General features: G+C 40.1%; 2 protein-coding genes across 5 annotated transcripts in view; one reads left to right on the top strand and one right to left on the bottom strand.

Moving 5' to 3' along the window:
- Positions 1 to 6,393, bottom strand: part of LOC124613878 (ubiquitin carboxyl-terminal hydrolase isozyme L5) — an 86,207-nt gene extending 79,814 nt beyond the window's left edge. The window contains exons 1-2 of one of the 2 annotated variants that reach the window (XM_047142611.1): positions 6,253 to 6,393; positions 6,030 to 6,164 (exon numbers count right to left, since the gene is read on the bottom strand). In XM_047142611.1, coding sequence (XP_046998567.1) covers positions 6,030 to 6,105 — 76 coding nt within the window. In that variant the 5' untranslated portion in view covers positions 6,106 to 6,164; positions 6,253 to 6,393. Of the gene's footprint in view, positions 1 to 6,029 lie in introns of both variants that reach the window. The other variant, XM_047142610.1, reaches the window with a different exon arrangement.
- LOC124613877 (histone-lysine N-methyltransferase 2D) overlaps positions 6,281 to 16,174 on the top strand; it is a 187,212-nt gene continuing 177,318 nt past the window's right edge. Inside the window, exon 1 of one of the 3 annotated variants that reach the window (XM_047142607.1) lies at positions 6,281 to 6,582. In XM_047142607.1, the coding sequence (XP_046998563.1) occupies positions 6,509 to 6,582 (74 nt within the window). In that variant the 5' untranslated portion in view covers positions 6,281 to 6,508. The remainder of the gene's footprint in view (positions 6,583 to 16,174) is intronic. The other 2 variants (XM_047142608.1, XM_047142609.1) reach the window with 2 other exon arrangements.

Here is a 16,174-nt window from a genome sequence, read left to right as displayed (position 1 = left end):
ATGCTGCAGCGCAAGTGCCAACCTGCGGAGTTCTGAGAAATTGGTGTCTAAGGGAAGAACCCAGGTGGCACATGTGGTGAAACAGGCATCTTTTTCCAAAGCTGTTTCACAGAGGAAGACCGCACTGCAGTTCCTTCTCTAAATCCTCGCACAAACGAAAAAATGGCTGACATCGAAATAAGTGTCCAAGGAATAGAAAAGCAACTGGAATCACTCAACAGAGGAAAGTCCACTGGACCTGACGGGATACCAATTCGATTCTACACAGAGTACGCGAAAGAACTTGCCCCCCTTCTAACAGCCGTGTACCGCAAGTCTCTAGAGGAATGGAAGGTTCCAAATGATTGGAAAAGAGCACAGGTAGTCCCAGTCTTCAAGAAGGGTCGTCGAGCAGATGCGCAAAACTATAGGCCTATATCTCTGACGTTGATCTGTTGTAGAATTTTAGAACATGTTTTTTTGCTCATGTATCATGTCGGTTTTGGAAACCCAGAATCTACTATGTAGGAATCAACATGGATTCCCGAAACAGCGATCGTGTGAGACCCAACTCGCTTTATTTGTTCATGAGACCCAGAAAATATTAGATACAGGCTCCCAGGTAGATGCTATTTTTCTTGACTTCCGGAAGGCGTTCGATACAGTTCCGCACTGTTGCCTGATAAACAAAGTAAGAGCCTACGGAATATCAGACCAGCTGTGTGGCTGGATGAAGAGTTTTTAGCAAACAGAACACAGCATGTTGTTATCAATGGAGAGACGTCTACAGACGTTAAAGTAACCTCTGGGGTGCCACAGGGGAGTGTTATGGGACCATTGCTTTTCGCAATATATATAAATGACCTAGTAGATAGTGTCGGAAGTTCCATGCGGCTTTTCGCGGATGATGCTGTGGTATACAGAGAAGTTGCAGCATTAGAAAATTGTAGTGAAATGCAGGAAGATCTGCAGCGGATAGGCACTTGGTGCAGGGAGTGGTAACTGACCCTTAACATAGACAAATGTAATGTATTGCAAATACATAGAAAGAAGGATCCTTTATTGTATGATTATATGATAGCGGAACAAACACTGGTAGCAGTTACTTCTGTAAAATATCTGGGAGTACGCGTGCGGAACGATTTGAAGTGGAATGATCATATAAAATTAATTGTTGGTAAGGCGGGTACCAGGTTGAGATTCATTGGGAGAGTCCTTAGAAAACGTAGTCCATCAACAAAGGAGGTGGCTTACAAAACACTTGTTCGACCTATACTTGAGTATTGCTCATCAGTGTGGGATCTGTACTAGGTCGGGTTGACAGAGGAGATAGAGAAGATCCAAAGAAGAGTGGTGCGTTTCATCACAGGGTTATTTGGTAAGTGTGATACCGTTACGGAGATGTTCAGCAAACTCAAGTGGCAGACTCTGCAAGAGAGGCGCTCTGCATCGCGGTGTAGCTTGCTCGCCAGGTTTCGAGAGGGTGCGTTTCTGGATGAGGTATCGAATATATTGCTTCCCCCTACTTATACCTCCCGTGGAGATCACGAATGTAAAATTAGAGAGATTAGAGCGCGCACGGAGGCTTTCAGACAGTTGTTCTTCCCGTGAACCATATGCGACTGGAACAGGAAGGGGAGGTAATGACAGTGGCATGTAAAGTGCCCTCCGCCACACACCATTGGGTGGCTTGCAGAGTATAAATGTAGATGTAGATGGTCATGACTGTCATGTTGAAGTGCATGCTCTCCAACAGGATACAATGTGTTACTAGTATACACCCTCTGCCTATACCTACTCATCCTAATTGATAACTTGGTGGTAGTCATGCTAATGTAAAATGCCAAACAGTGTTTACTTAACAGTAGTACCAGAATTGGATGTGACAGCCCAGGAAATCTGCCTTTGAACTAGGCTGGTGGGGTAAGTATGTCTAGTGAATGCTGAGGCAAGAATGGTGGTGTACTGCTGTAAAGATTTGCATTTGAACAAATACGTTTGCCTCGGATGCCAAGACTGTATGGGAGGGAATGCTTCACATGGAAAGGATGGCAACTGCCAATATTTATGTACCGCTATTGTTTGTAGGTTTAATCTGAACAGATGTGTGTAGCTGGCCTTCAGCGGTGACGAGATCAACATCAAGGACAGTGCCATACTAATTCGGAATAGGATCATCTGAATTTTAACTGGGAGAACGTATTTAGAGATTCCAGGGATTTTAACAGGACGGCCTCACCACAAGTCCATACCCCTAATATGTCATCAATGTATCTAAACCTAAAACTGAGGCTGATGGATCCCAGGAAAGCCCCTCCAAGAAACCCATGAAAAGGCTGGCATACGAAGGAGCCATCCTGGTTCCATGGCTGTACCCCTGATCTGTTTATATGTCTGCCCCTCAAAAATGGAGTAGTAGTTGGTAAGTTGATAAAGGTGTGCAGGAAAGATGTCACAGGTTTGGAATCAGGTGGGTGCTGACTCGGGAAATGGTCAGTAGCAGACAGACCACATGTGTGAGGGGTGTTGGTACAGCGGGAGTGGCGTAAATAATGGTGACAAGCAAGGTTTATGGTGGGAGTGGGGTGGGCGTGGATTTAAAAAGATCTGGGAAATAGTTGGTGTTCTTAATATAGGAGGGAATACTTCGTACTATGGGTCACAGGTGTTGATCATTTAAGGCAGATATATGTTCAGCAGGTGCTTTGATGCCATCAACTATGGGACAACCAGGATGATTGGGTTTGTGGAGCTTAGGTAGATGATAAACGGTTGGGGTGATGTCTTAAGGAGGGACTGTAGGTCAGTTTGAATCACAGGGATTTTGATGACAGATGCTGTACATAGAGGTGTCAGACAGCTGGCGAAGACCTTCACACACACACACACACACACACACACACACACTCTCTCTCTCTCTCTCTCTCTCTCCTGTCGGTCAAGTACCACAGTGGTAGATCCTTTGTCTGCTGGGAGGATAATGACAGACTCATCAGCTTTTAGAGAATGATGAGCCTGTTCAAGGTAGAGTTCTAACGTCAGTTTTGCTGATGGAAAAGTTTTGGAACTGGGTTGCTAAGCAGCATGATTAAATGCAGATTTAGGGCTGAAAGTGAGGCCTTGGATAATAAAGATAATTTGGGAGGGGAGAGTGCTTCAGACGAGAGGTTGAAAACAAACTTCGGTTTATAGGATAGTGGTGGTGGTTGATGGTGTGGCTGTTTAGGGAGCTGCAGAGGGACAGGAAATACCACTGTTGAGGTAGTTTCAGAGAAGGTGCAACAGCTTTTTGAGGTGAAGTCTAGCATGTTGTTGCAGTTTGAAGTTGGCTTGGTAAATGATACCATCTAAGGAAACGCGTGGGACAGGATACTGAAGGAGGTGAGAAGTGCAGTGGAAATGAAATTGGCAGATGAGGCACAAAGGTCATAGGTAAGCCAGCAAAATGTAAGATATTGCTATATTTGAAAAGAATTAAAACAGAGATCTTCAACTGGTGCTGGATGGAAATGTGGTAGAATGCTACAATGCATAACATTATGAGGAGTGTATGCTGATAAGACAAACTGGGTAAACAATATAACAGAACTCTCTCAGGAACTATGATCTGCGCGTTTTGCTCTGAGAATCAGTTCTGAAGTATCTAGAAGTTGGCAGAATGATTTACTTACGGTTACTTCCAGTCACTTGTACCTTATAGAATAGTTTTTGGGGTAAAATTAATAATAAATTAAATGAACTTGTTACATTACAGAGAAAGGCTATTCGAATCTTGTCACACAGATTTAAAATGATTCGCTGAAAGCCTCTACTCAAAAAGTTGCATATGCTTACAGTACCCTCCCTGTGACATATACAAACATGATGTTGACGAGAGCTAATCCTGGAGGCCTGTAAACTAATAGTGATTACCATAGATTTAACATTCAAACTTTGGGTCCCTCAATGTAGAGTGAGTAAAAATAACTCTTATTCAAATGTGTGAATCACTTTGGTGTCATTCTTCATAATGCACTGTGAACATACATGAACAGGCTGGAGAAGGAAACGGCTTTTAGAACAGAGTTAAGAACATTTCTAGTTGGCTAATGTTTCTACAGTGTAACTGGGTCCTTGCTTATTGCTAAGTACTTTTTAATCTTTTAGCAGGTGAACATCTATGCTGTGTGTATCTTTGTACAAGAATGTTTCTGCCACTGATGTTCTGTTTTCCGTTTCAGATGCATTGCAATACACCTCTCCTCAGAGAAGAAACTCTGTTGCACAATAAGTGGTGCTGGATATAGTATTGGAAAGTGCTCATGTGTTTACATTGTTCCTCAAGTGTAACTGAACAAATTTACATATTATCGTTGTATCACTGCTTATATTTACTGTGCATGTTGTAAGCTCCTCTGACTACAAGTATCTGGTTTTCTTTCCAAATCATATAGGTCTAGCGAGTAAGATGTCTAAACTAGTGTTAATGGACTGGTCTCACTTGCTGCAACTGCAAGGTTCATTCCCCATCCAGTCATCCTCACTGGAAGTTTTCATGGCTTTCCCAAGTTACTAACACGGGTGCTGGAATGGTTTCATTAATCAGGCCACGATTGACCTCCTGTTCAAAAATACTTTCTATAGGTTGTATTATTTCTGTAATGTATGTGACATAACCTATACTGCTGCACTGAATGGTATAAGAATGAATAAAAAAATAAATAAAATTTCTAATCACCGAGCTTTTGCATTAACTACTAACACACCTAGAAAACCAACTCCTTTGTTTTACGTATCATTAGGTAATCACATGGAGTGAAAAAACCTATTAATAATATTAATTCAATGATGACATAAGGTTAAAAAACATATTTGAATCTCTCAGAATCTGAACACAAAGATATTTTTCTGCCTCCTTGGTCAATAATTTCTGCTAAAGTTTTACACACACACTCGTTAAACTTAGCGATGTGTAGTTCACAAACTAGTTCAAATTAACTATTATGGGAGGAACTGCTTGGACTGGTCTTTCTTTTAGTGAACTATAGTTCTTCTACTCCTCACTTTCCCCACCTACTAGAAGCTGCCATGTGCATCGATGAATTTGCTCTCTCTCAATACCAAGTACAGCCACTTTCAGGGCCTAAGCGCCCATAGTTCTGAATTCTTAATGCTGAACTGCGTCTGTTTAAAAGACTGAAACCGTTCTATTAGTTCAGTTCGAGCTTCCGTTCTCGACTGTGATACATCAGAAAACATAAACCGTTTTGTTAGTTCACCTAATTCAGTTCAGGCTGCAGTTCTGAACAATGTTGGTTTGTAAGTTCCGTTGCTGTGCATCCGTCTCCAGTATCTGCATCTAAATATGTCTTTCCCATCCTAAAATTAATTTTTGTGAACATTTAAATAAGAACAAGTTTCCAGACTTCACAAAATAATAAAAATTAGGAAGCAGATAAACGCTCTTGGTGACAATGAGAATAGGTTAACCTGGGTCAAAACTGAAAGAGCTCAGCTCATGCTAACACAAAAAACCTTAGAAACATGCACATCGTTTGTTTCTAAAAGTCTTTCAATTTTTGTACAAGGTAAAATTCGAAATCTTGCAGTCTAATTTATTAGTTTAGGAGTTTTTCTAAGTGGTCTTAGTTATTGATACTGTGGAACTAGTTCCATAACTTCATTTGAACTAGTTCAATAAGAACTACACAGTTCCGTACAGAGAATTACTTTTCCCATATCTACTGAAATATATCACTGTTATGGTGAAAACAATTTAAATCGCTTGTAATTCACAAACAAATCTTAACCGACTTCCAAATGCAAAAACTGTTACAAATATCAGATTTGAAAGATTGACGACATAGGATGATTAAACTACAGAGGAGGAGTCTCAAAATACTATTAAACTTTCCTGTACGCCTATATTTCACTCTTTCATGATAGACACAATAAGTGTACTGGAACATGCATCAAGTGATTGAAAACGTGAAAAAGAATTGTAATCATATCGCAAGTTTAGATTTTGAAAATAATATACGCACGTGACAAAAATCGTACGGTTTACTTACCAAATTCCTTTATTAGCTCCGTAAACACTCCCGGGTCACTTTCAATAAGACACCAATTTCCCGCACCGTCAGCCATTTTTAAGTGAATTTAATTCACCTCACCATGACACAAACATCGGGATACTCACTGTTCGCCTGTTCGGCGCAGCCACAATATGGACAATTTACTCAAAGATAATATTACACCACAGCAGTTAAAATTAGACTGTTTCACATATTTTACTTTTTTTAATGAAGAAGCTGAAGATGGAAATGTGAAATTAAAGAGAACAGTCTGTACCACAGTTACAGGTTTGTATAAAAACTAATTCCGGGCGTGTGGAATGTTTTCCTGGTTTGTAGCTTTGGTTATAGGGAAGATATCACGAAGATTTGTTTTGACGGATAATCACACTGTTTCCTCAATTGTTGTGCCGGACACTGTTGTGGCGTGTTTTACGTAGGCATTGTGCACAGCGGTAAGGATAAAGAGCAAATCAATGGCGGAGAATGCGGATGGAGGGCCATTACCCCCTGGATGGGATCGTAAATATGACCACAGAACAGGCAGATAGTGAGTAAACTTAATTATAATTGACCTGCTGTAGATTTATACTTGTTTACATTTATTTGCGTACCGTCATCAGTATTTGATTTTGCTAAAGCTATACACAAGGTCTTTGTAATACAATTACTAAACTATATCTACATCTATACTGCGCAAACCATCGTGAGGTGCATGGCAGACGATATGTAGCAGTTGTTAGGGTTTCTTATGTTCCAATCATTTATGGAGGGCGTGAAGAATGATCGTTTGAAGGCCTCTGTGCGTGCAGTAATTCTGATCTTATCCTCACAATCCCATTGAGAGCGATACCCAGGGGCCGTGCATCCCCAGAGTAATCATTAAGGCCGGTTCTTGAAATTTTTTTAATGGTACAAGTCGTATCACTTCAAGCAAAGAGGGGCTACCCTCATAGTCTCTGACGTTATAGGATTTAGCATAGGCCTATGTTAAAGTTCAGGAGTAAGTAAGAAATACGTATTTTTTTGTTTTCTCCGAAAAATTGTCGCCCCTAGATACAGGCTTCCAAAGATGACATTGTGAACACCAATTTGAAGATGAAAATATCATAATTTTTTTTTTTAAATGTATGTCTGTAGATATTTTGATAGAATTTTTTTTATTTTAAAGATAACTGATTTATGATTACAATGGTATTCCGCTTTTGGACACATCTAAGTTCTTTTACTGCCTTCTTTTGAATTTTTTTTATAATTTAGAGATTTTTTTTTTTAAAAAAATGCCAATCCAGATTAGTTAAATTTTTTTCTGGTGATTACTTCCAAGTAGTGCTATATCCTCTGTAAAAGAGAGCTTCCACTTTTAAGTTGGACAACTTTTATTTTTAAAAATCTTTTTTTTTTTTATAACTTTCAAGGGTAATGTATGTCTTCACTGAAGTTGTTTCCTGCTAATTTCTTTGTTACAATGTTGCAGTTATTTCTTATCACTTTCTAGGAGGCCACGGGGGAGGGGGGTCACTTGGAGCAGTGGGTATGTGCGTGTGCTGACATCAAGGCAGCAGGGTCTGTGTCCTAGGAAGGTGTGGAAAGTGTAAGGTGCGAGCAGGCAGAAGAGACTGACGATGAGTGTGTTCAGCTGCAGTGGCCGCGATGGTGTGTCAAGGCACTCAGAAGTGTGCTTGGGAACAGTGGGCAACAAGGGGAGAGGGAAGTGAGAAGCCAAAATGGACAGAATAGAAGGAAAAATAGAAGTCGGAAGCGGGACCTCAGTTACGGAAGAGTCACAGAATTGAAACCATCAGGAGCAGAGGCCATGCCTGCCGTGTTAGCAGCTCAGGACTTGTCGAAACCCACCAGGGTGAAAGGGGTCCCCACAGTAGCCCAAAGTGTTCTGTGGGTGGCGGTATAGCCGGTGCAAAGGAGCCATTGGTAACAATTGGTAGTAGAGGCTATAATGACCAGATATTATTAGGAAAAGAAAGTTGATTTAAAATGGAAGTAGCAATGAAATCTCACATTTAGATTAGAATATTTATCATAAGGTTAATCGCAAATGGTAGTGATGTGTTTATTGCTGTAAAGAACTTGATATTATCTAGCATGGTTATCACAGAACTTGAATATGAATTAACGTGGGTTCAAGTTAAGCGTGAAAGTTTGTTCAGAAATGGTAATTGGATACCTTTATAGACTGTCTGGGTTGGAGCTTAGTGGTAAAGTGCTTCAGAGAAAACTTACCAAATGGTTCAAATGGCTCTGAGCACTATGGGACTCAACTTCTCAGGTCATTAGTCCCCTAGAACTTAGAACTACTTAAACCTAACTAACCTAAGGACATCACAAACATCCATGCCCGAGGCAGGATTCGAACCTGCGACCGTAGCGGTCTCGCGGTTCCAGACTGTAGCGCCTAGAACCGCACGGCCACTTCGGCCGGCTAAAACGTACCAGATATAAACTTCCCTGCTGATACTGCTATAGTGGGGGGCAACTTCAACTTGCCAGACCTAGATTGGGAGAGCCATGCTACCAAACCTTGTGCCAGAAACAGGGATTTGTGTGAAGTTATTTGGAATGTCTTGTCCGAAAATTACTTGAGCAGATAAAGAACCAAATCATGAAGGTAACATATTAGACCTCCTAGCAACAAACAGATTTGAACTTCTCAAATCAATTAATGTAGAGGACTGTGTCAGTGATCATAAGACTGTGATATCAGGCATTTTAAGAAAACTAGGAAGATACTTTTGCTTAGCGAGAGTTACAGGATACAAATAGTAGTTTCTGGTCAATCAGTACAAGATATTCAGTGATGAGGACGAAAATTCAAAAGCATCATTCAGTATGACAAGTAAGTTCCAAACCAGGTCTCAAGGGACGGATAAGACCCAACATGGTTTAAAAGCTGTGTTAGAAAACTGTTCTGTAAACAAAGAAAGCTTCATCCCGGATTCAAGAGACGTCAAAACCTAGCTGACACAAATAAGTTGAACAAAGCTAAAATGAGCATAAGGAGAGCACTGAGAGAAGTGTTCGGTGACTTTGAAATTAAAATTTTGTTGAGCAAAATCCCTAAGAGGTTTTGGTCTTAAGTACAATCAGTAAGCAGTTTGAAATCATCTGTTCATTCACTTGGCCCTTGCTGGCACCAAAATGGAAGATAGCAGAAAGAAAGCCAAAATACTGAATTCAGTTTTCCAAAATTATTTCACTGTGGAAAATCGTAACACAGGCCCTCCTTTCATTGTCGTACAAATGTCGAAGTGGCAGATATTGAGGCAACCAATCACGGAATAGAAAAGCAGCTACAATCGCTTAGTAGTGGAAGGGCATCAGGGCCAGGTGACATACCTATAAAATTCTACAAAGACTATGTGAATATAGATATATGTCATTGACATCAATGTGTTTTATAATTAACGAACATCTTTTATGCTCAAGAATTATGATGTTTTTGGAGAACAAAAATCTCCTGTACAAAAATCAACATGGATTCTGCAAACAGAAATCTTGTGAAACTGAACTCCCTCTATACCTCCATGAGTTCCATAGTGATGTAGACAGTGTCACTCATGTTGATGTCATGTTCCATGACTTAAGACCATCCTGCACTGCCGTTTAATGAAAAAAATATCAGCTTATTGAGTATTTGACCAGGTTTGCAACTAGATACAAGAGTCTCTTGCAGATAGAACTCGTCAATCTTAATGGGACAAAATTGAAAGATGTAAAGATAAATCCTAGATTATCCGTAGGAAGTGAGACTGTTACTGTTTAGTGTGAAGTCTCTTTGAGAAGTGATGAGACACTTTGTAAGAGTAACTTGTTACTAACAAAACAAGACTCAATTTTTTGTCCTTTGATGAATATGCACAGAAACTTTTCAAGAGCTCAGCACCAAGCAGATGAAAATAAACCTGAAATGGCTTAACAGCACCAAAAAGTGACCACAAAGTAACAGTCATACCCTGTGTCCATGTAGGGGAACAGCATGTGGCCTCTGAAAGCAATGTCAGAGCTGGCTGGGCATGGTGAGGGGCTTGTGGTGCAACTTCCAAGAGGGCACAATCCAGGGTCCAGAAGAACACACAACAGGATCATTGGCACAGGTTGAGATGATGAGACCGTTGGCAAGGCTGGCAACCACAACTGGAGTGGTTGTGTGAGCAGAGGCAGTGGCAAGTGGACCAACCACAGCAGAGCCGGCATTGAGCACACTGTCAAGATAGATGAGGTCAGCGTTGACAGCGCCGGCGACGTTAGGAGGGCCACCCAATACAGGGACAGCACTGAAAGGACTTATGAAGGGAATAATGTCACAGACATGCTCTTTGAGAGTTGCTTTCCATTAGATCATTATAAACGGGGTACTAGCAGTAATGGGCAGCGCAGGTGGCTGACTAGTAGGATAAGGATATCGTGTAGAACAAAGCGGGAGTTATATCAGAATGTTGGAAGTAGTCACAATCAAGCTACAGTAGCCCATTACAAACAGTATTGTAAGGTGCTTAAAAATGTTATTAGGAAGGCAAAGAGTATGTGGTATGCAAATAGAATAGCTAATTCACAGGATAAAATTAAAACCATATGGTCAGTTGTGAAGGAAGTGTCTGGTCAGCAGGTCAAGGTTGACGATGTAAAGTCAGTTCGCAGTAACAGTATTTCTGTTTCTGATATATGTGCATTATTTAACAATCATTTACTGAGCATTGCTGGTGAATTAAATAAAAATTTAGCTTCTACAGGAAATCGTATAACTTCCTTGGCAAATGCCTTTCCGAGATTGATGTCTGAAATAGGCCTACTCCTCTGTGATACAGACAAGAGGGAGATTGAGTCAATAATTAAATCACTGAAGACTAAGGACTCTCATGGTTATGATGGAGTGTCTAGCAAAATATTAAAGTACTGTACTGCACTTGTTAGCCCTGTATTTAGCCATATTTGTAATTTTTCCTTTAGGAATGGTCAGTTTCCTGAGTGATTCAAGCACTCAGTAGTAAAGCCACTTCATAAAAAGGGAGAAAGGGATGATGTAGATAATTTTAGACCCATTTCTATGCCATCAGTGTTTGCAAAAGTTATTGAAGAGGCTGTGTATGTAAGGGTAATTGATCATTTTATATCATACGATTTGCCATCAAACGTACAGTTCGGCTTTAGAAGTCGTTTAACAACTGAAAATGGTATATTCTCTTTTCTCTGTGAGGTACTGGATGGGCTAAACAAAAAGTTTCGAAGGCTTGGGGTATTTTTTGATTTAACCAAGGTGTTTGATTGTGTTGATAACAAAATACTGCTCCAGAAGTTTGACCATTACAGAATACGGGGAGTAGCTCACAATTGGTTCACCTCTTACTTTAGCAACAGGTAGCAAAAGGTCATTATTAACAATGTTCATAACGGGTGTGATTTGGGATCTGAGTGGGGGGTGCCCCAGGGATCAGTGTTGGGGCCACTCCTGTTCCTTATTTATATAAATGATATGCCCTCTAGTATTATGGGTAACTCTAAAATATTTTTGTTTGCTGATGACACTAGCTAGGTAGTAATGGATGTTGTGTGCAACATTGGCTCGGTTTCAAATAGTGCAGTGCATGACCTCAGTTCATGGCCTGTAGAAAATAAACTAACACTAAATCACAGTAAGACTCAGTTTTTACAGTTTCTAACACACAGTTCAACAAAACCTGACCTTTTAATTTCACAGAACGGGCATATGATTAGTGAAATTGAACAGTTCAAATGTCTAGGTGTTCAGATAGTTAACTGTCATGGAAAGCCCACGTTCAGGATCTTGTTCAAAGACGTAATACTGCCATTTTTAATATTCGAATGGTTTCAGAAGTGAGTGATACTTATACACAAAAATTAGTCTACTTTGCTTATTTTCATTCGCTTATGTCATACAGTATTATATTTTGGGGTAACTCTTCCCATTTTACAAGGATATTTTTGGCTCAGAAACGGGCGGTTCGGGCAATGATTGGTGTGAGTTCACGAACCTCTTGTCGACCTCTGTTCATGTGTCTGGATATTTTGACATTGGCCTCTCAATATGTATATACCAATATTGTTTATTCCCAAAAATAAGCAGCTTTCACTCGGTGAATACTCGGCAGAAATCAAACCTGCATTTGGATCGGACTTCCTTAACTCTTGTGTAGAAAGGTGTGCAGTATAGTGCTGCATCCGTTTTCAATAAGCTACCACTCGAATTAAAAAATCTTAGCAGTAATCCAAGCGCTTTCAAATCGAAACGGAAGAGTTTCCTCGTGGGTCACTCTTTCTGTTCTGTCGAGGAGTTCCTTGAAAAATTAAGCTAACTCTTATTGTATTGCTGATAGCATTTACTTAACCTTATGGACTGACTTTTTTCAGGTTCATGAACATTTATTTTTGTCTGTTATTACTTTTATGTTGTAATTTCATGAACTGACACATTTCATGGCCTTGGAGATTTGCTCCTCAATTTGGTCCTACGGAACTTGACGTGTAAATAAATAAATAAATAAAAACAGACAGACTTGTCAACCTGGCTGCGGCAGGGCTGGTAGTGTGAAGACCGATAACAGGAACAATGTCACCGCGTACAGGATTGTCGCTGACAGAAGGACAGGCAACAACTGGACTTTCAGCGTTTTTGAGATGGTCAGTGAGGGGTTATTGAATTTAGTGTGTTGTTGTGGTCTTCAGTCCTGAGACTGGTTTGATGCAGCTCTCCATGCTACTCTATCCTGTGCAAGCTTCTTCATCTCCCAGTACCTACTGCAAACTACATCCTTATGAATCTGCTTGGTGTAAACATCTCTTGGTCTCCGTCTACGATTCCTACCCTCCGCACTGCCCTCCAGTACTAAATTGGTGATCCCTTGATGCCGCAGAACATGTCCTACCAACCGATCCCTTCTTCTAGTCAAGTTGTGCCACAAACTCCTCTTCTCCCCAATCCTATTCAACACCTCCTCATTAGTTATGTGATCTACCCATCTAATCTTCAGCTTTCTTCTGTAGCACCACATTTCGAAAGCTTCTATTCTCTTCTTGTCCAAACTATTTATCGTCCATGTTTCACTTCCATACATGGCTACACTCCATACAAATACTTTCAGAGACGACTTCCTGACACTTAAATCTATATTCGATGTTAACAAATTTCTCTTCTTCAGAAACGCTTTCCTTGCCATTGCCAGTCTACATTTTATATCCCCTCTACTTCGACCATCATCAGTTATTTTGCTCTCCAAACAGCAATACTCTTTTACTACTTTAAGTGTCTCATTTCCTAATCTAATACCCTCAACATCACCCGACTTAATTCGACTATATTCCATTATCCTCGTTTTGCTTTTGTTGGTGTTCATCTTATATCCTCCCTTCAAGACACCATCCATTCCGTTCAACTGCTCTTCCAAGTTCTTTGCTGTGTCTGACAGAATTACAATGTCATCGGCGAACCTCACAGTTTTTATTTCTTCTCCATGGATTTTAATACCAACTCCGAATTTTTCTTTTGCTTCCTTCACTGCTTGCTCAATATACAGATTGAATAACATCGGGGAGAGGCTACAACCCTGTCTCACTCCTTCCCAACCACTGCTTCCCTTTCATGCCCCTCAACTCTTATAACTGCCATTTGGTTTCTATACAAATTGTAAATAGCCTTTCGCTCCCTATTTTTTACCCCTGCCACCTTCAGAATTAGAAAGAGAGTATTCCAGTCAACATTGTCAAAAGCTTTCTCTAAGTCTACAAATGCTAGAAACGTAGGTTTGCCTTTCCTTAATCTAGCTTCTAAGATAAGCAGTAGGGTCAGTATTGCCTCACGTGTTCCAATATTTCTACGGAATCCAAACTGATCTTCCCCAAGTTCGGCTTCTACTAGTTTTTCCATTGGTCTGTAAAGAATTCGCGTTAGTATTTTGCAGCCGTGACTTATTAAACTGATAGTTCGGTAATTTTCACATCTGTCAACACCTGCTTTCTTTGTGATTGGGATTATTATATTCTTCTTGAAGTCCGAGAGTATTTTGCCTGTCTCATACATCTTGCTCACCAGATGGTAGAGTTTTGTCTGGCTCTCCCAAGGCCGTCAGTAGTTCTAATGGAATGTTGTCTAGTCCCGGGTCCTTGCTTCGACTCAGGTCTTTCAGTGCTCTGTCGAACTCTTCACGCAGTATCATATCTCCCATTTAGCATATGTTAACATTAAGGAGTAAGTAAGATACACATTTTTTTTGTTTTCTGCGAAAAAATTCCTGCTCCGAGATACAGGCCTCCAAAGATGACACTGCGAACACCATTTAGAAGATGTGAATATTGGAAAATTTTTTAAAATGCTGTATGTCTGTAACATTTCTAGATATTTTGTTAAGAGGGTTTGTTTTGAAAGATAATTGCTTTATGATTACTGCGGTATCGTCTGTTTGGACATATCTAAGTTCTTTTAGTGTCTTCTTTTGAATTTTTATGATTTAGGGAAATTTTATTTTATTTTCAAAAATGCCAATCCAGGTAAGTTTGATTTTTTTCTGTTGATTACTACCAAGTTGTACCATATTCTCAGTAAAGGAGAGCTTCCACTTTTAAGTTGGACAGGTTTTATTTAAAAAATCTTTTTTTTTTTTGATAATGTGTGTCTTCACTGAAGTTGTTTCCTACTAAATTCTTTGTTACAGTGTTGCAGATATTTCTTACACTTCATTGTAGTTTCTTTGTCGTGGACAACCGGGAGATCCGGGAAAAATCCGGAATTTTTTTCATCCGGGAGAAAACCGGGAAAAACCCGGGATATTTTTAGAACTCCAGGAATTTTTCATTGTTTTTGTTTTCAGTTAAATTTTTTTATTTTTGTCTGGTAAGAACTGATATTCTAACAAAGGATATTATTATATCTCGCTACTGCAGAATAATACTTAAATAATAGAACATAAACGAGAGAAAAAAAACGAAAATAAATTGCAAAGGAAAGGCGCCATTTACAACAACGACACACATTGTTCATGCAAGCGTCTGCCAATTGAAAAGGTGTCAAAGGCTTTAGTGAGACTGTGCAGTGCTTCATAACAACAAATTGCCTCCAATGAGCGTGAAGTCGCAACTGTTTACATTCGATTTGTTTTAGCAGTTACGAGCGGGCTCATGCGCATGCACAGTTGTGGGTCACGTTTGAGTAGTAGCACAGTGTAACTAGACTGTGGTAGTAGATTCTCCCGCCTCTGGAAACGGGAATGTGGCTGTTGACTGTGCAAGCAGTCGCAGCAAGCAGCTAGATGCTATTTGGAAAATTGGGCGCCAAATTCATATTCTTGAGGAAAACAACTTGTTTCACAAAGCACCTAGCATCCAACGCACGTTTGCCTATCGATTATTCATATCATTATGAAACGCTTCTCTGTTGGTTTTTGAACACATTTTAAGTTGATTTCTGAATGAATCATAAGCTGACTTTTGAATGCATGCATAGTGTACGTGATGTCTGTCAGGAGAATCCTCGTCGCTTCTACAAATAAACTTTCCGCAGTCTAAAGGGGACGGGGCTGTACGAGCTGAGGGAGTAAAGCCGAAAGGATGAATGCCAATCGCTGTCTGATTATTTGGTTGATTGGGTTTGCGAATGATCAGCGTTGTTATAATTACTAGCGAAATCCACAGATTCAGACTACCAGAGTGGAAATAAACGACTGACAGGAATAACAGCTGAGAAAGATTACGTATTATCTTCTCGGTGTATCCAAGAAAGGAAAATTTTGACGGAAAATTTTTGGCCAGTTCGCTACTCTAGTAAGGACCAGTAGTACAGTCTCCGGCTAGCAGCCGCGTGAGTTCTATTCTGGAAGTAAAGCGGAAAACGTGTTGTTCGAACACGTAATAACGCCTAACCGGAAAATAATCGCGGGGTAACGAAACCTGTGATTCTGGCAGTGTTAGTGAAGTTAATCGACGAACAAATTTTGACAGTGGCAGCAATAGCTACAGAATTGGTGATGACAAGATTGTTTGTTAGAACGAGGAACGAGAAGAAACGGGGACATCACACAAATTATGGAAGAATAAAACGATTCCAAATTTGTATAAAAATTTCGTAATACTACTTTCCGATCTCATGCTTGAGAAGCTGGTGCGTATGAATGACATGT

The sequence above is a fragment of the Schistocerca americana genome, chromosome 4 (assembly GCF_021461395.2).
Source record: "Schistocerca americana isolate TAMUIC-IGC-003095 chromosome 4, iqSchAmer2.1, whole genome shotgun sequence".
Lineage (NCBI taxonomy): Eukaryota > Metazoa > Arthropoda > Insecta > Orthoptera > Acrididae > Schistocerca > Schistocerca americana.
This window is presented reverse-complemented; position numbering and strand designations above follow the sequence as displayed.